This window comes from Artibeus jamaicensis, unplaced genomic scaffold (assembly GCF_021234435.1).
Source record: "Artibeus jamaicensis isolate MK-2021 breed Jamaican fruit bat unplaced genomic scaffold, CSHL_Jam_final scaffold_3151, whole genome shotgun sequence".
In the NCBI taxonomy this organism is placed as follows: Eukaryota; Metazoa; Chordata; class Mammalia; order Chiroptera; family Phyllostomidae; genus Artibeus; species Artibeus jamaicensis.
In genome coordinates, this window is record NW_026522037.1 from 6,981,709 (window position 1) to 7,008,943 (window position 27,235).

The window sequence follows — 27,235 nt, forward strand, 5'->3', positions numbered from 1 at the left end:
ATGATCAGAAACCTGTTTTAATAGCTCCTCCAAGTCACTCGGATTCATGCTCAAGTGCCAGACCTTTTCTGCACTGCAGGTGCTGTGGTCCTCCACCCTGGCTGCCTGGCATCGTCACCTGGTAAACCTGTCACCGAGATGCCCCGCCAACCCCAGGCCAATTAAATCAGAATAGCCAGGGCCGGAGCCAACGTGGGTGGTGCAGCCAGAGTGCACGGCCACTACACGTGACAGCAAGAGACAGTTACATTAGCTTCTGGGGACTTGTGGTTTTCAGGTCACCTCCAAGTAGTGATGGCTATTGCATGAATCTCCATGAAAGAAAAAGCTTTTGGGAAGTGAAGAGATTTTCACATCCGAGAGCTAGAGAGCTGAAACATGAAGCTCCAAAAACATCAGAATCATGTGCCAAACCCAGTGGTAACAACCATATTTAATAACTCACCCAGCAAAGACAGTTGCTTCTCCTAGGGAAAGGCCGGGACGGTCCCCACAGCCCGAAGTCATTATAAAAACAGTGCACTTGAAGGCAGCAAAGAGTGACACCACACCTCCCACACACCTCACCTCCAGATCCCACAGTCCCCCAAGGGGAGCTCAGCCTCCCACTCACATCTCTGCTTGAAAGGCCCTGGTACCCAGGGCACAGGAGACAGCAGCCTCTTCTCACCGGTGTCTGGTGTTACCCAGCATGCAAACCTGTGACAACCTGTCAGGACGGAACTCTAGGAGGGCATTCTCACAGGGTGAGCAGATCTCGGCATCACTGCCTTCCAAGTGAGCTGGGGCCACCCTGCCCACGTCAGGACAGTTGGCCCACTGTAAGCGAGCTCCTCAAACTGGGGTCTGCGGGCATTGCCTCGGGGATCCAGGTTTTACCCCCATGAGAAGGGAGCTGAGTATTACTGAGATGTAAGGCACACTGCAAATTCTTTTCAGCAGGAAGGGGCAACGTTCCGTAGAATGTTTCTAGAAAATTGGTGGGCCAACCTTCATGTCCTCGCCCTGTGAGAGTCAGGCCAAACTCTCCCCACACATCTGAGAGCCAGTCAGGCAACTGTGAAGGTGTGTCTGAAACCACCCTCGTCACCACGTCTTCACTGAGCGAATCTTGAGTACTGAAGCTTTCGGGTGTTAACCCCCCCTCTCTCTAAGAACAGGGTTAGGAGAGAGAGAAAATGAGAAGGAAAAGACCAGGGCTTTTGTGTCTCTAATGCCTACGATTACACGCACTCGTAAGTCTGGCCAATCTGGGTTTGAATTTTGACCACGCAATTTATTTACTCTCTGGAGTTGAACGATACGCTTATAAATCCCAGGTGCTTCATCTGTAAAATGGGAATAATAACCCTCAGCACTGACTGGGGTGAGCAGAAAGAAGGCATGGCCTGCATTTAGCTCAGTGCCTAGAAAACAGCAAGAAAAGTAGCATCTGCGACCATTAATTACTACCCCACAACAGCCAGCTGCAGCTTCGCCTCCTTTGTGAAGGCTTCGCAAAAGTGTTCTCACACACACACAGACTCCCAGGGTCTTTGTGGTTTCAGTGCTGCTGCTACGCAACTAGATTTTAGTCATTACACATCATTATATCGAAAGTGCTTACTTACATGATTGTAAAGATTTTCTTAAGGAAAGAGACCATGCTTTTTTGTGTCCCCACTGTGTGGCACATACCTGAGGCATCGTATGTACAAATGAGTGAGTGAGTGAGTGAATGAAGCAAGCTGCTATGTTTTCCTAGTAACGAGGTAAGAATCCGATTAATTAGAATAGCAAGAATGGAAAGGCCAACGCAGAAGAGACACGAACAAAGAAGTGGCCGACTAGGGGATATGAGCAGTTTTCTAATCATAGGCAATCACAGAAACAGTTCATCTAGAAAGCCCTCTCTGAGGATTCGCTCGGGTGGGGGCTGGGGAGGGAGCCTGCGCAAACACTCAGAAAAGACCTACTGGTTGTTTGCTCCTGCCCTGTGCTCTGAACCCAGCCCGCCTGAGGGCAGATACTTCCTGGCCGTTACTTCTGAGCACTCTGCTCATTCATGGTGAGTCTTAACCATTTTCACCCTCCCAGCAGACAACTGGAGGCACAAAACTGAATTAAGTCAGCTAGGAAAGCAGAACAGAGGGTTCTGTCTTTTTTTTTTTTCCCTTGGCCATGTGGGGGTGGGAAACTCCCCCTCCTGCCCCTGCAAACCAAACGGTAGTGATGGACGAGTCACCTGGAAAGTCCACATGTGTCTTACCTACGCCGTAAGAAGGGCTGTCCGACAAGAAAGAAGCTGGCAACACGCTCCCCTCCAGTCCCCAAGCCATCTTTCACAGCTGTGGGGGTCCATCACTGGGAAGGTGGGCCTGCCGCACAAGCCATTGACTCTTACCTTTAGACATCCATTGCTATTGGTAAGCATCAACATTTTAGAGCTCCACCAAGTCAGGCCCAGTCCGCCTACCACATCACCACAGGGACTCACCACATCCTGACAGCTGAGCACCTCCAAGATGCTGTTGAGTAGCTCCACGCAGTGCTTCTTCTCCTGGACCTGGTGCAGCAGGTCGTCCTGCTCCAGCAGCTCCTTCAGCTCCTTGGTGATGACCGGAAGCAGTATGTCCCGGCATTCTGGAAGGAAGGCGGTTCAGAGGCACTTGAGCTCCTTCGTTTTTTACTTTCTTTGCTTTCTGATTTTTAGATAACTTTTCATGAAATAGATACTTCATGAATATTTAAAATTTAAATATTAAAGGTCGGGTCAAGATTTCCGGAGAACATCATTCACAGTTCTGGTCCCTCCCCCAGCCTGTGAGGACTGGCCATAAAAAAACAAACCTACGGAATAATCAAGATGAGATTTGCATTTCAACCTTAAAAACTCACCCTGCTGGTATTCTAGTTGAGATACCTCAGTTAGAATCCTTGACAAAGATATGAGTCCCAGAGAGAGGGCCCATTTGGAGGTTTTAGATGTTAATAAAGATCTCGGGAAGTCACAAGACTTCAAATGTCACTTAAAAGGGAGCTAAATTAGCAAATGATCACGGAAAGGTCTGGTAGTGAGCTCTCCATCCTAGAAGTACAGTATTTAAGCAGTAGGTAGGTGCCTATGGATTGGGATGATAGGAGCCATTGAAAGTTTCAGAGGAAGGGGTGGACTGAATGACTGTCAAACCCCATCGAGTGTTCTGTGGTTCCATAAAGGAAAGGTTCAGAGGCAGGAACCGGAGGAAGGATGCATTTGCTAGGTGGGAAGCCGGCGGGCATGTTTATGTTGTTCACCAACCACTGTGGTTGTGGGGGCTGCAGACCAGTCCCCAGCAGAAGTGGTGGTCTGTCAATCTGAATGTCATCTGCTTTACAGGTTAGCACAACCAGCACCCCCACCAGACCAAGCCTCTTGCTGGTGATAGCCAGCAAGACTTCAGCTCAGGAAGCCATGAATAATGGGGCCTGTTTTCCAGGAAGTACTTCTGTCTTTTTGTTAACCATGATTTCTCAGAAACGTCTGGCTCCTCTCCTTTGAGATGAAATAATTTTTCTTCTTTGTAATTGGAGCTGTGAAATTATATTAGTCTGGAAAGCCTCAGGAAGCAGCTATACCCGTGGCTTGATTGTCAAGCAAACAAACACAAGTGATTTAAAAGATAAATATTGCAGAGACTTAGATCAATCCTAATGGGCAAAGACAATGAGTATTAGGGACCTGCAAGCCCAGCCTGAGGACCCAGTGCCTGACAAAGGCTGGGACATCTGCCATCCAGTGCCGAGCCCAAATTGTAATTCAGACCAGGCACTTAGGAACCCGCAGAGCTACTCAACTCTTTATTTTCCTGGAAAAGAGTCTTCTTCTGTCAAAGTGACTGCAGGGAGGAAAATGCAGTGCTTCCGGGCTCCGGTTTCTCTTGTATGGGAGAGAGTTGTGTCCTACAGTAGAAGATGCCTAGCTCCCTCGAAACGTGACATGCTTTTGCAATCATTTCGTGACCTCCCCACCTCCGCTCCAATATCAGCCCCACAGGAAGAACGACACAGGGATCCTCTGTCTACTTTGGAAAACCACCTTGAGGTGCGAGAGGCCAAACATGCACCCGGGACCACACCCACAGCTGCAGCCGCAGCTCTGAAAGGGAGGCATCTCCGGCTCCACACAGGGTACCCCTTCTCCAGTGCTCCCTGTCAGGGTGAAGACACCCCCAGTCACACAGCCAACCAGGCAGACCTGATCCCTCCTCACTCTCTCCCCAGCACCGGCTGCACCATAAAGTCCCAGCCACCCTGCCCCCGAGCCTGCCTCTCCCACCTTCTGTAATCAGTCTCCCAAAATGAGCTCCCCACTTCCAGCCTCAGGAGTAGAATGACCACAGAAGCCCCCTCCTGGACGTTTGTCAGGCATCTGCTATCACCCTGAGGGTGAGTTTGGGAAGTTCCTCGTGACCATGCCCTTCAAATTCTGCAGCTCCATCTCCCTGGCGCTGCCCAGCCAAGGTCCCCACAGTGCTCTCACCCCACCCATCTTCTGTCCAGATCTTAACCCAGATGCGCATCCCACAGGGCGATACACCTGAACTCCTGACTCCCACTTGGTGGCCCTGCTCTGCTCGCCTGTAGTGCCAACTCTGTATGTCTGTCTTATCATTGGTCACACTCTGTGGTCATTGTCTTTGTAACAGAACAAGGAGTGAGACTCTTGTCATCATCCCAGACACGAAGCTAAGGCCCGAAGCTGAAAACAAAAGGTGCAATTGCTCCACATTCTAAATTCCAATTGTTTCCAGAGGCTGGGGTACTCCATCACCACCCAAGGCTTTCTGGGAGGTACTGGGTCAGTACCAGCCCTGTGCCAACCTGCATGCACCCCATCCCAGACCTGGGAGGGTCAGCGGGGCCTCTGCAGATAACGCGAGGGGAAGCCACACAGAGAAGCCACCTCCCTGAGGCTGAGGCAGGGTTAGGAGAACAGCTGAACCACTGATAAAGTACGTGAAGATGAGACTGGCACCTCACCTGCCCGAGTGGGAAATGCTGGCTCATCTATAAGCCCAGGCCCCTCCTGGTAGCACCTGCAGAATGAAGAGACCTGAGAACGTTCTGGAGCCTCTCTCTTACCCTGGGGAGGAGGGCTAAACACAGTCACACCTCCAGTGTGCTCACCCCCTTTCTAAGCCTGCCTGTGGCAGCCTATACTTGGAATCTCATGCCACTCGTAGCCAGCCCCTCACTGTCACCAGCATGGGTTAATCCACTCTTCAATTCTGTTTGATTTTTCACAGGCCTGAAGGTGAAACTTATTCTGCTCTGGACAAGTTCCTACTGACTGAAAAGTGAATTCAGCTCAGCTCAACACTCTTGGGGGTGGCAAGGAACACGCAGCCATCAAGGATCACCCCGCCCTCACCCCGGGCCTTTGGACAAGGTGGGAATACCTGTTATTGAAATCCCAAGCTCTCCTGGGCAAGATCTGAGCAGAGCAAGCCCAGCGCTGCCCGGCTGCTCTGCTTCCACTTGACTTGGAGAGAGTCTGCAGAGGTCAGAGGCCACTTGGTTCGATCGGCCGGACCCCCAGGAGGACCTCCACGCACCCCGCACCTGTCGGAAGGACAGGAGTTCCTTCTCACCGCCTCCCTCCTCCCGCCGGTGTGTCAGGAAGAAAAGTGATTCCGCCCACCAGGCAATCAATAACCATCCACCAACTTCATGTTCCGAGCAGGTTACAAGCCTTTTACAACTCTGCCCGCGCTTCTGCCCAACACACTCGTCATGATTCACGCCCCCGCCGCCCGGAACACACGCCTGATTACAATATCCAGAACCGTCACTCAGGCCCCGCTGCCGTGAGGTGCAGCCTCGCTTTTATGAGCCTGAGAAATATATATCTCAGGTTCATAAAATGTGTATCTCCCCAGCGACACGGCACCGCCCGTTCAGAGATTGCAGAGCTCAGCGAGGGTCAACATCCTCTCCGGGTTTCTTCCAGGGGGTGCAATCCTCGGGAGGGGAGGCACTGCGGTACTTTATTGGAGGGACCCACTTAGGCCAAGCTACTGCTTCACCATACATCCATCACACTGAACACGAAACACACCATTGTTCTAAACCTGTGAGTAAATGCCCTGTAATGAGTTGGTGTTTGCCGCTCAGAAGCACCGTGACAGCAGAGTGAATTGATGGGTAAGTGCTGGAATCTTTAAGAAGATGTATGTTTATGTCTAAAAACATCACATTGATTATAAATATAATTTGTAAGCTCTGATAGTCTATATATGATATATTTATATCCATGAACAGTTACTGTAACAGACACTGTTCTCGGGGACATTATATACTAGTAGGGTATCAGAAATGATTTAAGAAGATATCCATTGTCTTGGGTTGGATTCTGCAGAAGCAAGCTCTAGGAAGGCGTCCTGGGGAAGGTGACTGACTTATGAGGAGGCGTTTCAGAAACCAAAGTGGAAGAGGAAAAAGGGGGAGAAGTGCAGGCAGGGGGGCAGGCAAGTCTCACACGAGGGGGACGGCGGGGCGGGAGACAGTGTGGACTGCAGGAGCAAAGCAGCTGCTCGACGCAGAGCCTGGGCAGGCACAGTCCCAGGAACTGCGGGGGCTCTCGGGCAGAGGCAAAGCTGACCCAGAGTCCGGGGCAGCCCTGCGCGGCTGGTGCTGCTGGCTGCCGGGAGGGAAAGCCTCCCTGGAGCTGCGCACAAGCGATCGTGGGCCCCAGGAGAGAGGAGCAGGTCCCTAAGAGCTGACGCTACAAGGATGAACACTGGTAGTTGCCAGAAGAATGATTCACGGGGTACCATGAGACCCAGGCTGGGGTGGGCAGGGCAGGCCGCCCCAGAAGGGCAGTTGAGAAGGCCTCCCTGAGCTGAAGACACTCGAGCTGAGGGTGGGAAGAGAAGTGCCCACAAGGATCCAGGGACAAGCATTTGGAGCAGAGGAAATGACTGGCAAAGGCCCCGGGGTGGAAATCTGCCTCCCAGGCTAGAGGGGTCACAGGGCAGCAGCGAGGGTGGATTAGAGGAGATGGGGAGCATGACGTGAGACGATGCACTTGGAGAGCTTGGCTGGGGCCAGGTCTCCCCAGGCCCCACGGCCCATGGTGCGGCGTTTGATTCCTGAGTGGAGATAGATTTGGGTGCTGTCTGTGTGTGTTTAATAAGGAGTTGCAGGAGTGCCTAGAAAGAGAAGTAAGGAACACCACGAAGGCTTTTCATAGAGGAAAGAAGAGGTACAGTGTTGATCGGGCCCCACTCTCCACCGGGCACTCTGTGTGAAGAAGTATTTAACCTAAATCACACCGCTAGCACGTGGCACAGGGGGGATTACACCTAGGAAATGGGGTTCCAGAGTCCACATTCACATCTACTAAGCCACCCTGCCTCCCCACTGTAACAGCGTGCAGCAGGAGAGGCAGACGGAAGTGGACAGATGTGGGACACTGTCGGGGGCCACGCTGATGCATCTTGTGCTGGATGAGACAGACGTACATATGCATCTGCACCGGGAGCACCTGAGTGAGAGACTAACACATTCATTTTAAGGCTTATCAAACCAGGGTCTCATCATGATCATTTCACGGCCTCAACTAGCAAGCAATGAAAGGCTCGAATCAACATTTCTCTCACTTCGGGTGGCTGCACAGGTGGTCCACCTGCCATCACACCTTCCGAAGCCTCAGGGCGGAACTGGCGAGCTGACAGCCCCCGCACCTGCCAGGAGGGGCCCCTCCCCACTTCCTGAGGTCACTTCCCTGGCCATGCCACCACTGCGTCTTCCTGGCCGGTGCTCCCATGAAACCACAGTCCAGCTCTGTAAAAAGTGCTTTTAGGAAAATAAAGGTGCCGATATGGCCAACTGAGTCATGAACCCAAACCTGATGTGTTCCCTGATGCTTAGCCTGATTGCACGCCCGATGCCGTACCAGATGAGCATCGCTCGGCCTGTTAGCACGCTGCTGGCCCCCCAGCACCCTGGCTCACAGACAGAAGAGCAAATGGGAGGCCTTGGGGCTGAACCAAGAAGCCTCTGTACTGGATAATCCGGGCAGTCTTGAAGAAAGGATTCCCGTCAGAGCAATGTACTCCATTTCAAATTCACGCCACAGGAGAAAGGAGTCATGGTAGCTTTCTGACTGCAAAGAACTATGTCTTACAGCCCTTGTCCCCATTTGGTTCCAATCAAATCAGTTAGCACGCCTGTTATAACAGTCCGACTGCCCTCAGCCCTCCAGGGCTTATCAGCGTGCCTGCTGCCTCTCTTCTGTGACCCGTACACGGAACCCCTTAATCCTCTCACCCCAGCCCCTGTCTCCTCATGCAGTTGCCTGGCTCCATGAATTTCAATCTTCACTTAAACAGAAACTCTCTCACCTTTTAGCCTTTCTGAGCTACTCCACGGTCTCACGCATACGTGAGTTTTTCTCATTAGTGGGAGTCATTACAACAGATATACTTTTAGTAAAGGACCAAAACCATTTGTCTAGAAAGCCATCAGAAGTGAAAGGAAGAGAGAGAGTGGGATAGTCAGAGAGATGCCACATAGGTCAAATTCCTGCTGGGTTCCAGGCATCACCTTGGGAACCGTACTTAATCCTTATCAAAACCTGTTCTGTGTATTGCATCATCCTCACTTGATAGATGAGGAAACAGGGGTTCCAAGAGCTTGCCCAGGGTCATGGCGTGACCTAGTGAACTAGTGTGACCATAAGAGGCGAGATCCCGACACAGGCCTGCCTGATTCCAGTGCCGACGTGAGTCCACCTACATTCACAGGCCCGGGGCTGCAGACAATGATTCCTAACCCCTGAGCTCTGCAAGCTTGAAGCAGCCACCCTTGGAATTTGCTAGCTCCCTTACGGCAGACTTAGGCAGAAATGTCAGACTCTGGTTGGTTGGCGTGTTTAATAGTTGGCTATTCCATATCTTTTAGTAAGGGTTACAGTCCCAGAGGAATAAAAAGTAAACAAAAACCCCAGTCCTAGAATTAAACAATAATGAGCATTTATCATCTCAGTGACTTGGTCTTTAGTCGACTCACTCATTTCTCTCATGATTTAATTTCAACCAACCACTTACTCAGCGACAGTTGGCTGAGCCTCCTCGTGTCACTGCAGCGGACCAGACACTTGGGCAATCAAGACCCAGGGCCACCAAACCTTCCACTGCCATTTTCTTGGCAGTCAGTGAGAGCCTGGGGGGAGACAGCCGATCTCAGTCCAGTCAGACACACGCGTAGGATGTGTGTTAGGCGGACTGGTGTTTGCTGATCTGAGAGAGTGAGCACAGTCTGTGTGTACTGGGAGCAACTCAGAATTCGGACTCTATTTAGTGTTGCATTGCTTCAAAATGGATTCTTCTGTGCTGTCCTCGAAGAAACGAGAATTATGAGGTCTGTCCAGAAGGGATCCAGCCATGTAATATGAAAAATAGAGACATGTGTGGAAGAAGGTACAAGATATAAGAAACGGTGCACACAGGACAATGATGCCTCAGTCCCCTTCAAAGTAGGCACCTTGGGACCTCACGCAGTTCTCCCAGTCACCATCAGCTGACCTGTCGTATTTTCCCGAATCTCATCAATGGTCTGAAATCTCTTCCCTTTCAAAGGTGATTTTAGTCTTTGGAAAAGCCAGGAGTCACAGGGTGCCAAATCTGGGCAGTAGGGGGACCGAGTCACCTGGGTGATCTGATGTTTTGCCAAAAACTCGGCATGAGACGTGATGCATGATTGGGCGCATAGTTGTGATGAAGCCGCCAACCCCCAGCTGCCTTAGCTGCGGCCTCTGAATCAGCCAAGTAGTTTCCACAGGGCAATGTCCAAGCTTCACACAACATTTGATGCAGATTCGTTTCTCTACTCACTCAGTCATTTTGAATGTGACGGCCACACAGGACACATGCTCACTCAATAGAGTCTACTGCCCCCACTGACCAGTACAGTGAAGTCGTCATTGTTCACACATGCGCATTCCAGTCCACTCTCCTTGGCTGCCAGGTTACATCAGTGTCACAAAAACCATTCTCGCTGCATCAACAATGGTTGGGTTTTTCAGGACAGACCTCGTATGTATTTCCTCCCCTTCCCGCTTCCCCTGAGCACCCTGCTGGCAATATCTTACCACCTTCGGCTTTACCCCACATACAGGCGACTTTGAATTGGGGGCCTGGAGACGTAGTTCTGAATACCGGCCTGGCTACTGCCAGGCCGTGTGACGTCACACGGGTCATTCTACCTCCCTTTTTCCAAAAATGGAGATTAAAATGTCTTTTTCATAAGAGGATCCATATAAAACGTTACACGAATTCAGCTGCGGTCGTTACCTGCAGATGTGCAGCAGGGTACGGGATGTGCGCTACCCCACGAAGTGTCTGAAGCACATGCAGAAATGAAACGGACTCGAAGCTACGACCTGCATCACTCCAAGAAAGCAAACTCGGAAAATTGAGTTTCAAGAGGCAGGTATAAATTGAAGTAATTGGTACGTGTGCCTCGGATTCTCACATTTGCTCTGTTTGTGGATACACTGAAGGAGGGCTCGGACGAGCATTCTCTGAACATCCTCTCCCGTTTCTGTTTGCAGCGCAGAATGGTAATGCCACTGACCGGCAATCCTCACGCTGCACTTCAGCAGCCCTATATCACTGCCATCACAAAACTTAGAAATGTCGAGAAGGACACAAAAACCAACAGCAATGTTTTGGATCCATGTGAGCAGCTGGTACTCCATTTCTGGGGAAAGTACACATTACAATCCTCTTCTTTATATTTTAAGGCTAACACAGGGGCCCTTCATTTCAGAGAATTAAGTGAGAAAATTCTCCTGGATTCGAGCATTAGCCAAATGGAATGGCTGTGTAATTGTTTCAAATCATCCTGCCCTTCCCTTCCCTGTAACAGCTCCCAGGGAGAAGAGGCTGGGGCCCCTCTCTTGTACTGCTCCACACCATTAAAATCTACTGTTGGTTGTTACAAAGGGAAAATAGAGAAGTGTGATCTATTTCAAACCAGCTGAAGAATTGGAGACACACTTCAAAGACTCAGGGGGAAAAAATAATTGCCATCCTCCTCCTTTAAATAATAATGGAAATGGGGAGAATTTCTCTTTCTGGCCTGCTTTTCTCTTCTAAAAGGGCTCCGCTGGAAAGGCGGAGGGTGGAGATAGGCCCGAAACAGCAGGGGCTGTGCCTGCTTCCTTTCTCCACTCAGGCGCTGGAGCCGGCAGAGCCCTCCCCTGAAGGGCCACAGCGAGAGCGATTTCAGAAATGAATCACACACTTAGGCCCGCTATTTAAATGAAAGGATCAAAGAGATTCTGTTTGGCCTCTAGAGCTAATGAAGAGGAAACTGGGCAAAGTATGAGAAGGAAGGAAATAGGATAAATATCAGTCAATGACCTGTAATGAGCCTTCCCGCAAAGAGAGGACGATATATGGTCCTTGCCCTTGGGCAGTCCAAGTGCAATAAAGAAAAGAACAAGTTAACTGAGGGAACAGCATAAAAACACATACAGTGTAACACACTGTGTTTGCAAATATCTTCAGTCCCTGCTGATGAATCTCAAACGGTACTTATAGGAAACTGACATTAGTATTTTATTTGGGGCGTGACGTGTTGGTATATTTATGATTAGTCATATGTATTTCTTCACATACTCTCTTCGTTCCAAAAAGGATAAGAGAAGAAAGAAGATGGCATGACGTTGTGAAAGCCAGTGTGAGGGTCCCGCTGCCCATGGAGTGTGGCTCCTCACTCCCGTGACAGGCTGGTCTGGGCAATGAAGGAAATCATTAAGTGTGAAGGCTGAAAAGAACCAGTTACTTTGAGAAACACAGCTTTCTGTGGCGTGATATTCTTAAAGAACTGTTTCATGTTATGTTCTAGTATTAATGTTCTACATGACGTTTAGCAGTGATTAGCTGCTTTTGACATCAAACTGTGGAATTTTAGGTCTGAAAAGACCCTACGGTAACTGGTGGTGTGGCTCATATCTGACGGTTAGGTGGGCGTGTGAAACGGAAACAGCACCGCAGGTGAGCTCGTGACTGCGTGCCTGTCCTTACACGCCACCTTCGTTTTTTTCAGTGAGAAAACACTTGTCGAGTCCCTAGCCAATGTCCGGCTTCATATACGCCACGGGGGGGGGGGGGGGATAACAGCAAGGCCACTTAGTAAGAAGCCAGGAGAATCCCCTGGTGAGTGGGATGAAGAAACCGAGACTCACGGTTGAACAAAGGGCTGAACGGCGGACAATTACCAGCCAGCTAATGAGTCACAAGCCCCTGTCTGCCCTTCAGCTGAGAGCTGATGGTTTAAACCACCATCATCAGGAAAGGAGATTACAGAAACCAGTTATATCCTGACACATCCAAGATGCAGGTGAAACTAACCAGAGAACGACTGCATTTTAATCCACTGCTCACTAAACAACGCACCTGGAAATCTTATGAATATTCCACTGAGCTCCTCCCCTGGGACCTTGCCTAAAATTCTCACCTACAGAAAACAGACAAAACCCTCAGGACAAAGGACACCGGCATGTGCCCTTCTTCTCTGAGCATGCCTGCACCCCCCTTTCCTCAGATGTGGACTGTGGCTCTTCAGACCTAAGATCTAAGGGTCCTGACAAGACCCGCACCCAGGGGAGCAATGGGCAGTGGCAGCTCGCCCCAGGCTTACTGTGCCTCACTGTCCCAAGCTGTAAAAAACTCACTCTCATTTTCTTCAAATTTTTCCTGCACAAGTCAGGAAGCTGGAGACTGCCTGACACGCAAAAGGCCTCAGACCGGGCCAGGTCAGGGCCAGCCCCTGGCATGGAAGCAGTCTGGTAACCACAGGACCAGGACATAGGTGGTAAAGTTCAAGAGCAGGGACCAGACTCCAAGGCCTTGGTGATTAACTGGAAGTGAAAAATGAGTCACAAGAAGAGTTGAAGGCTAGCTCCAAGTGACTGGTGGAAAAACAATGGAAGAGGAGAAAATTTTCGTGAGTGCAATGAATACAATTTTGGAAACGTTGAGGTTGACATTTAAACGCGGATGTCAAAGGGACAGCTGGCTAAATGTGTCTGAGAGTGATCTAGCACAAAAGGTTAAGCATGCATTCAGCTCTCTGAAAGGCACATTAAACATGGCTGCCCCCCACAAAGAGTTTCTAATGGGCAATTACAGCGCATCTAGCAGAGAGAGAGAGTGGCTTATTAAAGTTTACTTGGTGAGGATCACTAAGAGCATGATGAAGTGAAAAGAAGAAGAGGCAGAAGAAGACAAGGAAGACGAAGAGAGGGAGAAAGTGAAGGTGGAAAAGGAAAACCAGGGAGCTCGGGGGTCTGCATGGGGGCTGATGGCAGACAGGAGCAGTGGGGACCCGGGACTCCAGAGTCTGGGACTCCGGAGCTGGAAGGGTCTGGAAACGTGAGCGACTATCCCTTGAAAGTTTTAGATCATCGTAAGGGCAAGATTTAGATAGAGCTCAAAGATGGTTAAGCAGCCAGAACTGCCCAGGTGATCTGACTGACAAGTCTGTCCACACGGTCACTTACCGAGTAGAGCCGCTGGAGCGGGAGCTGGGGGCAGGGCTTTCGGGAACAACAGTCAGCGACTGTGAGCACCTGCATGGCACCTGACCGTGGAAGCTGGGACGGACGGACGTAGCTAAAGCTGGCCTTGTGCCTGCAGGAGTCTCCTGCCACAGCCTCGCCCACAGCCGACCGGCCCGAGACAAGGAGGGAGGAATGGAAAGAAATGGCGGCACGGAGGAGGCCCCACTCTGACTCATCTGATGCACTTAATAAGCAAGCAGGCCATACGGTGAGAGTCACAGAGTCAGGGCCGAGCACAGCGTGGATGCTGAGAGCAGGAATCTCAGTGACTGTCCTTGTCATCGCGGGCCAGTCACCCAGCTCCTTGTATCTTTGTTTCTCTGTCTGTGCAGTGGGGACAGTAAGAGCGCCTCCCGTCACAAGCTGGTGAGAATGAAGACAGTACATGCAAAACAGAGCAGCACACCCGGCCCATGCTAAGTACCATGAAAGTGTCAGTTATTATTAATTTATTAAATATCTGTATACGACTTTCTGGGCAATGGAAATCGGCTCCATCACAACACGCGTGGTGGTTGCACAGGTGTACACCTGTGTAAACAACTCACCGAGCTGTGCACGCAAGGTGTGCACACCTCGCTACACGGAACTCCTGCCTAAATTAAAGATAGGTATTGCTCTCAGGTAGGTAGCATCATTTTCCCTGTTGAACGAGAGAACACAGTGAGGCTTGAGGAAATCAAGCAGGTAAGCACTGGGTCTCCCACTCCGGTATTTAGACACCTGCTCTCACAGACTGCGCTGGGTTCCTGGGTCCTCGGAGCCTCGGCCCTCGACAGCACTAGAGGCGGCGGCAGCCCAAAGATGCGGTCCCCAGGTCTGCTTGGAGGAGCTCCCACACAGAGAGAGCGCAGCTCTTCCCTCCTCTCTCCCAGCCTTCCTCCCACCTCTCACCTTCTCATCTTGGCTCAGTTCCGTTGTCTCATCGACTGTTAAAACCAAAGCTCCTGCCCAGCAACACTCTGGCTGGAGACGAAGCACACACCTCCCAGCAGGGACACGCCCAGCTGAGGACAGGTGGTGACTGGGGACGGAAGGGAACACCCTCCCAAGCTCTGCAAATCCCCCAGAGGCCAAAGACGCCCTACTGCGCACTGAAGTGTACCCTCTCCAAGCACGCACACAGCTCTTACTGAGACACGGAGCACCATCCGGAGAAGAGTGAGTGATCGTAATTTAAGAGGTGCTGTAGAAATTAATTTTCCATGCCTCCTCCATTAGCAGTGTGTCTGAATTAGCTTTAATATGCAAGTTATCCCGTTAATCTTTGATACTAAAAAAGAATGTATCGACATTAACCTCCCCAGCCCTGAACTTCGCAATGCAGACTTTTATTGGCCGTCACAGAAGCGGCATTATTTCTTGGCGTCTCGCCACTCTACCTATCAGCACGCAGGACCACCTGTCACTCCGTAGAACCACTGCTCATTCAGAAGCCCCTTCTTCAAACATTTGGCTCTGCCTGCCTGTAAGTGGCCAGGAGTTGACTCCACCTTCCTTTTGTGTGGGTGTTTTCCAGATTCCTCTGCATATGACTATGTTTTCCACTGAAGGAGCATTCTAGAAAAATAACACACGATGGCCGACAGCACGAGGAGACTCGGACGGGACGTGAGCGATACTGATGACAGGGTCCCCGGATGACCGAGTCACAGGGAAGCAGAAACTCTTCTTCAGGAAACAGTATGAGGTGATCAGTATTAAAGATAATGGGAAAATCACCCAAACAGTGTAACGGAGTCCATCCTTCCCCCAAGGGGCTCAGCTGATACATGTAAATTACAGGAAAAAGAAAGTTCCCTACCTAGACCCCCGTTTGCAGAATAACTGTCATAGTCTCGTTTCTTGCATTGCATACAACCCCATCTTTAAAACATGGTACTAGTGGGAAAACGTTCGATAAATTGCATTTTGCCACCTTTTTCTTCCATTCATACCCTCTCAACGAGTAGCAAGGTACTCAGAAATTAAGGTGCTTCTTAGAAGGGGAGCACAAGGCAAGGAGGACGTCTAAAATAAAGCATTAGTCCCCAAAACATAAAAAACCAGGTCTGTCCTCAATAAAGGCAATGGCCTACAGTTTACCTTTGAAAACATACACAGAAGTATTTCCATACAAAACTAAATTGGCAACCGATCCATCTGTTTAGCTGGCAGAAAAGTTACCAATAATGAAGCATTTGTCGATATTTATGAATCCATCTCTGGGATACAGATAGTTTTTATAGTTTCCTCTTTGCTCTAATCATTGTTTTCCTGGCTGCTACATACCAGAGGCAAGACAAGAATGAGGACGAAACCAGGATGCAGCTGCATCCACCCTCAAAGGGCTTAAACACTCAAAAGGGCAGAATCAAATGTTTTCTCAGCTTTAGTTAACCACGATTGTTGCCGATGTGCAATCCACCATGTATTCCTCATCATTTACAGCCTGCACTATTATTTACTTAATGTTTTTTCATAAAGTAGAGTCATTCTAATCTGCTTACATTTCTTTGAAATGAAAAATTTTAAAAGAAAAACATGCCACTTCAAAGGAAAAACCTGTGCTCTCGCCATAGATGGAACATCAGTGTAACGGTCAGTCCTGTGGTGAGTGTAACAATCTAGACCGTGAAAACAAAACCCTTTCATTAAATTCTAAGAGGAGCTTAAGCCTGAGGTTTGTTGCCTCTTTGTTATCCAAGGACATTCCTAGAGAAAGATTAAAGACAGAATAGACAAGGTAAACAATCTTTGCATGGAAAAAACAAAGGGCTTTGGAAGAAAATAAAAGACCTTCCCCATCTGTGATACAGTACTTTGTCTACACATACCTACATTATTCTCCATACTGAGGGAAATAATTTCGCATGCGGTGGTGCACAGTCACACTTTGGGAAAAACAAGTTAAAAGAAAGTAATCAAAACTGGGATTCCTGGCCTCTGGGCTCTGCAACCAACTCGTGTGCCCTTGGGCAAGCCGTGTCTAGCCTTTGGACCGGTTTTCTGGACTGTAAAGTGAGACTGGATTAGAAGGTCCCTCCAAGGATTCACTCAGCTCTCTGTGTTCGTGTTTTGTGAAACCTTTAAGCATGTTCCAGAATATCTCCTCATCATCTAAAGCATGTGGTTATTAATTGCATTTACCCTGTTATCTGGAAAATCTTACCAGGAGGAAACAGCAAAGATTTGAAAAGATCAGCTACTTTGGGGCAAAAGAACGTTTTGAAGCTGTTGTGCTGGAAAAAAAAATCAATAAACTCGACTGCGATCCAGGTACACACAGAAGCTAACTGTCCAGGATGTATGCCCCTGCATCCCTCGGCTGTGAGCGCCAGTGGGCAAAGCACTGCCTTTAAATTGGCCTTACAAACCACCTGATCGTTGCCTGGGTCAAGTGGCAGTTTATGCCAGGTGAGTAATAGAGGGTGCTGATTCACACGATCAGTCTTCTCTCCCCTTGCTATGAGATAAATAGACTGAGGGGTAAAAAGAAAACGCCCAGATCAGTAGCTAAAAACTAGCAGAGTAACTGTACGCTCACTCATTTGCAAGATCTGGTGTAGTTAAGACAATTTCTCCACCTGTAAAAGAATGACAACAAACTATAGGGTTTCTATAAAAAATTATAGACAGAAACTATTATCGTAATCATGGTAGCATATAAGTATATAGTCTCAACACAGTTTTCCCCTCTATATTAACATTCTGAAAGAGTCTATTTAGGCAACTCTATTTTTAATGCTCTACGCTGGCTCCAACTCTGAACTGATGATAATGAAGATGAATATAACAACTATCAATATATAATTTATGAAAATAATAATTATATTAATCGTAACATGTTTGTTACCACCCTGGGATCATGCTAAGCATTATTTCACTTAATATGCTCACCAGCCCTATTATTGTCCCCTTTCTGCAGATAAAGAACAGGAGGAGCAGTGAGGTGATGTGGCTTTTCCAAAGTCACCGATAGCTGTAACTCAAAGACTGTAAAACAAAATGAATCAACCCTATGGTGTGTCTCCAGAACTGAATGAGTCTTTAGTAAAAAGATCATCCAAGAAACTCTCTGTATACATTTGAGGTCAAAGTCAAGACTATGGAGGGGGGGAACCCCAAAGGTTATCAAAATCTAGTGTAATAAAATGAGAAAGAAAAAGAATATTCACAGTTCTGAAGCTCTCGTGTTTCTTGTGTTTTTTAAATAGTATGTTAGCTATTATAAAACAAGAAGAAAAATCTAAAAATTATGTAGCCCTCTCAAATCCTAAGGCACCTTGCTTATATTTTTTGCAGAACACTCATCCTGCATTTTAATAAAGAGTGCCTCATTTGTCAAATGAAAGCAAGCTCCTTCAGGACTTTACCATATTTTTGCCAACTTTTTATTTCCTCAATGAATGCTCAATGCTTTGTTTTGAGCAGGGGATCAATAGGCATTTATGGAACGGGAACACCTGCTCTAAATACTGTCTGTCGCTGTTACAAAGGCAGCCCCATCCATCCTGCACGGAACTGGAGATGGCAGAGAGGTAGTTAAAGGTACAGGTCTCGAGGAGAAAGCAAAGACACGCATCAGCTGAAGTCTGGGGACTGTGAGCATCGGGACAGCACCGAGCTGCCAGCGTGGATGCGCGCTCTGAGGCAAACGTGGGCACAGCCACACTGGAGCAGAGCTGACACCTGGAGCCCCGAGTGGTTGTCCAAGGAACTGAATTTGCTCCAGGGCAGACTCCACCTGTCTCTGTGGCCTTGACATCTGGCCCTCTGGCCCAGGGAAGCAAGCATAGCAGCCATCCAGCAGTGCGTTCTGGGGACCAACCAGGAGAGAGAAGAGGAGTATGTGGTCAGAGCTAGGCCTGGGCGCAAAACGCTGCCAGAAGACTGGCCACAGGGGAGGCCTGGATGTCACAGGAGGTCCCTGTCCCTGGAGCAAGCGTAGGAATGCCGTCTCTCTACTCCACTCCCCCCCCCCAACCCCACCAACTCCAGCAGCTGCCTCTTGATGCTTGTGGCCAGAGATTAAGGTGACCTTGGAAGCGTGAACTATGTATCTTACGCTCACAGAATTATTTTATCCCTTTCCTTTGCTCCACAGGAGAAGCAACTCTGCCGCACGCTGATAGAAGGTCCCAGCATCTATCAAGATTTGCAGCTCACTGCAGGGCCCTGAAATGCCACAGATTTTCCTGGAGGCAACTGGGACCTACTTGCTTTCTTGGCACAGGCCTTGAACAGACAGCAGAGTGCTGTAGTGAACCTCTTGCTACCTGGGCTGTGATTGATTTTAAAACCTACAGCTGCTACCAGAGGGGAGCCCAGAATCCCTACAAATGAAACCAAAGTAAACCAAGCATCTCACTACAGATGGGTCCTGGAAAATCTGGGGTATTAGCAAGGGCAAGTCTAAAGGAAAGCAATTTCTTGAGACCCACAGAATCATCTGCATGAGCAAAAAAATCCACCTGCCAGGGCAGTTCTATTGTCCTGACTATTGCCCTCCTTCCAGGTGCTCGAAAGACTGCTGGAGTCCCAGGTACCATGCCGAAAAATGCAGACCCTGTCCCGGCAAACCTCTGGATGACACACCAAGGATTCAGCTGTGGCCTGTGTGGACAAGAAACTACCCAGGACACATCTGAACACAGTGAGCCCTTTGGTGCCTCCCAGGTCAGGCTGACCCTGGTGCTCTCCAAACTCCAGGGTAACAGAGTGCTTTTCAAGCAGTTTCAATTGCACTTGAAGTTACTACCTCTTTTTCTACATTGTTCTGGCAATACAGACTCAATGAGTATGAGAGAGGCACAGGATCCTAGAACACCAGCTCTCTGATAATAAACCTGAAAAATGGAGCCCAGAGAGGTTAAGTGCTTTGTCCAAGGTCACACAGCCTGTTGGCCGCTTTCCTGGACGAGAGTTTAACTCTTCTAATTCCTAGTGTGGTGTTTTCTCCAATAGACTGTTACCTTCCCTCAATTAAGGTAATGATTTCTTCGTCCTTTAGACACTCACTGAGCACCCACTCAGTGCCAATTTTCTGGGATGCAGAGAAAAGACTCCTTCCCTGAAGTCGAGGAGGCAGTGCTGGGCCAGCACAAGGGAAATCTGAGAGCAGCTTCAGGAGGAGGAAGCCCCCCCAGACCCGGCCTCTGTGGATTCTCACTGCACTCGTCCGGCTCCTAATGAAGCAAATGCAGCCGGAGGAACGCGCGGCGTGGCCAGAAGCTGGCAGCACGAGAGGCCCAGAGGCACTACGTTGGCGCCAACTCTCCACTCGTCCTGGGGGGAGGGGCTGACAACGTCCCTGTCTGTTCTGGGAGCCCACAGAGATGTCACCAGGGGAGGTGTGCTAGGATAACCTAACACACGTTAACCACACACACGTTTACTACTGGGCAGGAGGGAAGAGTGTGTGCTTCAGTTTCAAAAATCTGAGCAGAGCTGCCTTGGTGCCCCCTGGCTAAGAGAACCAGCTGCAGCCAGAGCAAAGAGTGGCAGCTCTCTGGAAAAAATGGGCTCGGGCTGGTGGGGAAAGAGCCAAATGCTTCTTAGCACAATAATGGCAGGGTTGGCTAATCCAAGGCCACCAGGCCAAAGCCACTGTAATAGAGAAACATGCTTCCCCCAAATGAGATTAGACTGTGCTGCATTGGAGGGAAAATAACGCTCACCCTGGTGAGGTGCGCCTGCTTCTTCGATGACCCAGAAAGAAAATTGACTGTCGCTCTCTCTGGGGGCGAAAATGACACTGGCTGAACTCTTACAGCCCACACTCTCTCTCTGCAGCCTCGAGTCATCATCATTGCTAGCCCACGTCCTGGAATTGGAGGGGACAGGCGGAGGGGAGAGAGCCTTGCTGACAACTGGCTGATACCTAATACCTGTAGCAGGCTTCAGAAGAGGGTGAGAGCAAAGTGGAACTTCCCCAGGACGGAGGTGAAGGCAACAGATTTAAAGAAGGGGCTGCGTGAGGACAGTGGGGGAGTGGGGTAGGTGACCCAGTAGTGACAGTTTGGGAGGACTGAGTAAGAGAGAGAAGGGTGCATTGTGAGCACAGGCCTGGACTTCACTATCTTCACAGTCGTTCAAAAGCCGCGGGAGTGGCCAGTCCACGTCATGACGGTGAATGCTGGACGCCCGGACTGTAAGGGCAGTGCAGACGTCAGAAGCCTGAGGTCAAACCCCAGCTTTCGGCCTCAGTCTCAGCTTCAGCTGCAAAATGGAGCTAATAATAGCACCTGTAAGCTGGGATGGATGTGAGGCTCCATGGAGAGAGTGATCTATGATTCTCAGCACGTGGAGGTCCACAGAGCTGCCATAACCCCTAATCCGAGCACCTCATTTGAGAGACAAAAAAAGAAAATGAGATTTAGAGATTCATTTGCTTCCCAGTTGGCATCAACAGAAAACTGCGGGGCTGAGAGCTCCATCTCCCGAGTTCCAGTCGCACGTTCTGTTCCACCATCAGATGGCGTGAATACTAATAAAAGCTGTGGGTGATGGAGCCGCCCCACTGACGGGCCCCTTCTGCGTGCCAGGCTCCACTGTGCTTCGCGTGGGCCCTCTCCCGTCTCCGGCTCATAATCAACCAGTGAGGTACACATCCTACGTGGCTCCATCGACAGGTGAGGAACTGGATACTCCTGGGTAAGGTGTCCAGGGTAAGGCCACCAAATCAGGGCCTGATCCAAGCCCTCGTTCTGGACAACGGTCCCGTGCTGTGCCTACTTCAGAAATGAGACGTCACTCCTCAGGTAATTTTAGCCTCTTTAGCTCAAGCCACAGTTAGGGCCTCATTTGCCTTTGGCTAATTGGCTTCCCTCTTTGCTCCAGCATCTGGTCCCACTTGGGTGGTACTGCAGAGAACGTCCCCACACAGACATACCCCTGCCATCAAGGATGATGGTTCAGTTGTGAAAACATGTCCCTCCCCTATTAGATCACACCTGTCCAGCTCTGTAAGAGAGGAGCCATGGTCTGCTTTATGCTGCATCTACTGCACAAGGAGGAAGCAAAATAGTGTGTGTGTGTGTGTGTGTGTGTGTGTGTGTGTGTGTGTGTGTGTGAAAGAGAGAGAGAGAGAAAGCGGGGGGCGGGGGAAGGGGAGGAAGAAGGCAGAGTGGAAGTGCTGGCAAGCACGGGGGAAGCTGGATGAGATGCGCGCCCAACAGCAAAGAAACCATGAGCAGGGAGGACACTGGTTTGTCCGCAGAGACTATGGGTTCTGGTAAGCTTTCCTAATGTCAAATTACGTGGGCCCCAATGTCCCTAAACGGGGAAGTAGGGAAATCAGTCACAGCCCATCTATAAGACAGAGGGCAATGAAGTCTTTAAAGCAGCACGGTGGGAAATGTTCCCGGCGGTTCTCAGTGAGCAGTGTGGATTACAAACCTGGGGAAACATTACGACCATTGTATAAAATACTGTAATACAAACAGAGGAAGAATAAACAATGGTCACCTCTAAATCCTAAGACCACGGTGCTTTTCATGGTATTTCCTAATGTTCTATAAAAACTGACAATGTTTTGGTCACTAATTTCTGTAAAGAGTAAACGTCCTTGTTCCCAACTCTGGACCAGTGTTCCCAGGAGTATGCCTGGCAGAGCTTATGGTGTGGGCTGAGGCCGCCATTGGCAAGGGGGCGTGTCAGGCAAAGGTGAACATGGAGACTGGAACAGCAGGGGTCTGCAGCCAGACAAGCCCGCCTCTGACTCCCCGAGGTCTCCCAAGGCTTCTCCAGAGAAGACCGTTATTTAACTCACTGACATCCCCCCTCCTCCATCAACCCGTCCCCAACATTCCAAAGCACTGTTCTCACTGAATTCTGGTAATAGTTGCTGTTTAAGGGGTATTTAGAAATAAACCTGTAAGCAAATTTGTAAGTTACAAATTTACACCAGAGGACACTGCAGCAAGCCCTGGGCTCTGACCTGCCACCTTCCCACGTTCCCACGGCACAGACTCCGCCCAGCACAGACTCCGCCCCCCTCCCTGTCACTCCCGGCCCCATGCTGAGTGCCCAGGGCTCACTGCCAGTCTCCTCTGAGAAATGCTTGTCTCTGTCAAAGGTGGGGGAGTGAATGACTGACCAAATGGCACAGAGTTTTAGGGAAAAACGAAAGGAGTCACACTTCTTTGTGAAGTCAACTGAGTTCTCACATGTTTCATGGGCAAGTGGAAAATTTGCTGAGAAGAGTTATCTGAAGGTGCCGTTAGAAATACATATTTAATAAGGTCACCACTGAGTCAGATGGCCCTGCCCCTTCCTTCCTATTACCTCAGTGCCTATGTGGGACCCAGCGTGAGGACCTGCGGGGTCAATCTTTTCTCCCCCACCTGCAGGATCCCCCGGGGGCAGGAGGCTTCTGCTCCGGGTGCCACACTGCGCGCAATTCTGGGAGTGCGCTCCGGAGTCAGAGACCCCAGCCGGGTTCCGGCCCGACATGCCATCTGGCACATGCCCAGTGGCAGGCTTCTCAACCTCTCTAACCTTCGGTTTCCTCACCTGTCGGATGGGGAGAGTAACACCCCACCTTACAGGGTGTCATGACAAAGAGATGAGGTAATATGTGACCAGCCTAGCACAGCACAAGCACAGAACAAACGTTCAAGAAGTGGTGGCCGTAAAATTATGTATTCTTATGTTTCCTGCATATTCCCCACAGCACAGTGCTGCTATATTTTTTTAGATACTTATTTTTCAATAAATATTACCTACATTGAAATGGCTCTGTAGCTGGTTTTCCATTGAACTCTGTTGTGGTCTTACGGAAACGTCCTTCAATGCTAGGACGACGGGGTGGGTATTTCCATAAACCCCTTGTTGCATGTGCTTCCACTTATACAAGGAACCGTTTTCAAGCTGGAAAAGAACCCCGCAGAATGCAGGTAGGAAGGGGTAACCACGGCCCAGTGCCGCCGTGTCCTCTAGCTTTAATGGGGTAAATTAGTTTTAAACAACTGCGGAAGGGTTCATTTGGACTGCCAATAAAGATGGGTCTCGGACCCTCTCCCCCTGCCCAATTCCATTGTACTCAATAAAGTCATGAAAAGCTGCTGGTCTAAGTATTTTTGGAGGCTCAAAAGGAATTCTTTTCTTTGATTGTATGCCTTTTTTTTTTTTTTTTTACTTCAGGAAAAAAAAAAGGACACTTTCATAAATCTCTCTTGGATTTGTTCTGCAGCTTATTAAATCGCTGTCTTCTCCAATTCTGGATCTGAAGGCTTCTTTTTGAGATGGGATCCTGTGATCAGTCACATTGAAAAGGGAACAGATGTGAAGGACAGCCCCTTCTCAGATCTTGGGAGTGCTGAAGGGACGTTTTGGAACTGGACGTGGCTTTGTAGCACTGGAGTTGGGAGGACCAGACCCCTGTCTGAAGATCTCTGATGTCTCTAAATGCTCTGACGAAGAAGAAGGCAGGCCCTCGAAACTCAACGGCTCTTTGTAGAAGAAATAAATGGGCTCCAGCATGTCAGTTTTTCCAGGGTTCTGAGCCCAGCTCTGTGACTGTGAGGTCACCAGGCAATTTTTCTTCATCTGTTTGACGTTCTATAAGAAAGTCTCATTTCTTGTTCCCAGCTCAGGTGAATACTGAGAAGTGATGAGGGAAGTATCTAGGAGGAGGACGAGGTTTGGGGCCCTAAACAGCATTAGAAAGTTTCAGCAATATTATTGTGAATCAGAGAATGACTTTTGAAATCACAGAGTAGCACTGTTGGGAGAGCTCCAGAAAAATCCATGGTTTTGCTGTTATTCTATGGAGGTTAAGTGGCTTGTCCAAGATCACGCAGCTGTGCAGTGAGTGAGACATGTACGTGGGTGGGTAGCGCAGGGCCCCGTGCACGGTCAGTGCCCAGCAGGCTTCAGCTGCTGTTTCCATGGCTGAGACTGCAGTTCGCCAGGCCCCCTTCCTCTCAGCTCAGCCATCTTTTCACCAGAGACACAAGGGAACGATGAGAAGCTCACCCTATGGGCCCGGGCAACTTTGTGCTATAAGGGAAATCATCATTCAAGGAAACACATCTGATTTTTTTCATAACTGAGAAGGTCCCAGCCTGGAGAAGTGCTGCATCTTGGTACACTGTTCCCAGGATGCTAACATAATACAGGAGACTAATTTGGGCGGGGGTGCCTTGGGGCAGAGATGCTTCCCTTTTTCCTGACCTTTCAGTCCCCTCAGCTCTCGACTGGCAATAGCACAGAGGAACGGCAGTGCCCCCCTGGGGGCCGGGGACTGAATCCCTGCTCTCAAGTCTCCTGGGAAGAGCAGTGTCCTGGAAACGCAAAGTGCCACTGGCATGCAGGAACGAGAGACTGTCCCACACTGGAGACTGGGAACATCGTACGGCCAAATGGCAGCAAAGACAAAATCAGGTTCCTACCTCACATCGTGTATGTTTTACATGAACACAAGCTCTATACATGGATTTACTACTGGTGTATTAAAAATTAAAATATAAAATTCTTAATAAAAATAGAAATGAAAATGTTTTAGGCTTGGGATTGAGAAAGATTTCTTAAACAGGACACAAAAGATTTGAGTAGGAAAATGATTCATAAATTTGTATTAAAAATAAGAACTGTCATAAAAATACATCTTAAGTGAATGAAAAGATATGTATAAACTGAGAAAAGATATTTATAATGCATAAAATCAGCAAAAAGATGAGTATGAAGAACATTTAAAATATCCTAGGTCTTAAAGGTAGGGATTATTATATTAGTTAGTGTGTCTGAGGGGTGAGGAAATGGAATGGGGAGGCAGTGGAAGGGACTTCAGGCATCATTTGCAAAGACAAGAATTGTGGAAGGGTGTGTATGGTGCCAGGAGAGATGAGAAGCCAACCCCAAAGCTGGAGCATGTTCTGGAAGGGAGGGGTTTGTCCCCTTACTGGCCTTTCCTTCAGAACAGCCTGGCACCAGCCTGATGTGCATATCCCAAGTCCCAAGCAGCCCGCTCACAAGGCTCTTCACTGCAGGAAGGCTGTGCTCTGAATAGCTGCAGTGACATATCGACCGCTGGCATCAAGAGTCCCATCCCCTGCCCAGGCAAAGGTCCCCTGCACTTAGTTGCCCAGCACTTAGCACAAGCATGAGGAGTGAGGAATGGAAGGAAAAAATCCTTCCGAAGGAGTGGTGAGGCACTAATATGGAGAAGGCAGCATTTCCAACAGGAAAATAGACACTATCTTCTTTTTCTTCATTATGAGGACAAAGCATGGTGAGTGTGGTGTGCTGGAAAGAAGATGTGCTTTGTTATTCAAATGACTTGTATTCTGCATCGAGCTCTAACATTTACTACCTGTGAGTGACAGGGAGGGTGCTGCTCATCAAATATTCCATTTGTGTCCCTTCACTTCTCAGACTCCCTTGCAGCTAGGTTGGAAAGATGTGATGGGTTTTGGCCAATGGAGTGTGGATGGAGTTGGTGGGTGTCACTCTCACGCTGAGGTGATTAAGAGCAGTTGTGCTTCCTCCCTCTCTCTCCCTTTTCCCTGCTTCAGGGAGGTCATGGGTACCAGCTGGCATAGCTTCCAGATAGACAAACAGTATATGACTTTCATCAGACTTTACACAAGAGAGAAATAAATTTTCACACTGTTAAGCCATTGAGAATTAGGGATTGGTTTGTACCCTAAACACCACACAGCCCAATGCAGTAGTATCTGAATACATTGCCTAATCTTTGGTCTCACAGGGATGAAAGTTACTTGACCCTCTAGGCACTAGTTTCCCCATCTATCAGATGGAAAATATAATACCTATGTCACTGAGCTGTTGTTAGAATTTAACACATGTATATGTCTATATGGTACCTACATGGTTGACATTTAATAAATATAAGTCTCTCCCTTTAAGATCTTGATGTCAGTATTATCTTGTGGTTATTACTGTGATACATGAGATGTCTTTAATTAATCAGGCACTTTGCTAGTTCTTTTACATACATTATCCCATCACTGTAGCTAAAGAAACCGAGGCTCAACGAGCTTATTTGTTTAAAGGAACACAGCTAGTAAGTGATGGAGCCAGGATCGTAAACAAGCACAGCCTAGATCAAAAGTCCATATTCTAACGGCAACAATCCTACTCACATTTTCCCCAGGCGGAACCCTGGAGGGGCAGAGATATTACATAAGCTCCCCAACACAAAGTGACAACTGGTGGAGTCAGCAGACTTTTCTCTGTTTCCAGCCCCACGCTGAGGTGCTGTGAGGATCAGAAAAGAGAAACCCGTGGGGCACTGGACCCTTCCCCCGCAGCTGCCCAGCCCACTGCTGTGGAGCTCAGGTCCTGGCAGCTCCAGACACTGTGGGCAACGGATGAGAAGGGCAGAAAGAAGGAAACCGCATCCTGATAAAAGGAAAATGATATGCTTTAATTTATGCTCACAGAACAGCTCGATAAAGTTTCCAGAGGAAAACCCAGAGGCTGAAAATAAACATTAGAAGAGTTTCCAAATCTCTGTCAGGCCCCAGTCTCTGTCTCGCCCTGTCTCTCTTCCCCTCCCTCTCTCTCTCTCCTTCTCTGTTTGTTTTGAAAGTTGAGAAAAGGCGAGCAATGTGGATCCAAAGCAGTTTACACTGAACCAGATGGTGCGTCTGATTAGCATCAGACTAAAAGACACACTGCTTAGAGATTAGGTTC

At 49.0% G+C, this 27,235-nt stretch overlaps 1 protein-coding gene across 2 annotated transcripts in view; it reads right to left on the minus strand.

The window, feature by feature from the left end:
- The window catches only part of DOCK2 (dedicator of cytokinesis 2), a 345,180-nt gene that overhangs the window by 216,992 nt on the left and 100,953 nt on the right, over positions 1-27,235 (minus strand). For both annotated transcript variants that reach the window (XM_037127870.2, XM_037127869.2), the window contains exon 26: positions 2,477-2,622. In XM_037127870.2, coding sequence (XP_036983765.2) covers positions 2,477-2,622 — 146 coding nt within the window. The remainder of the gene's footprint in view (positions 1-2,476; positions 2,623-27,235) is intronic.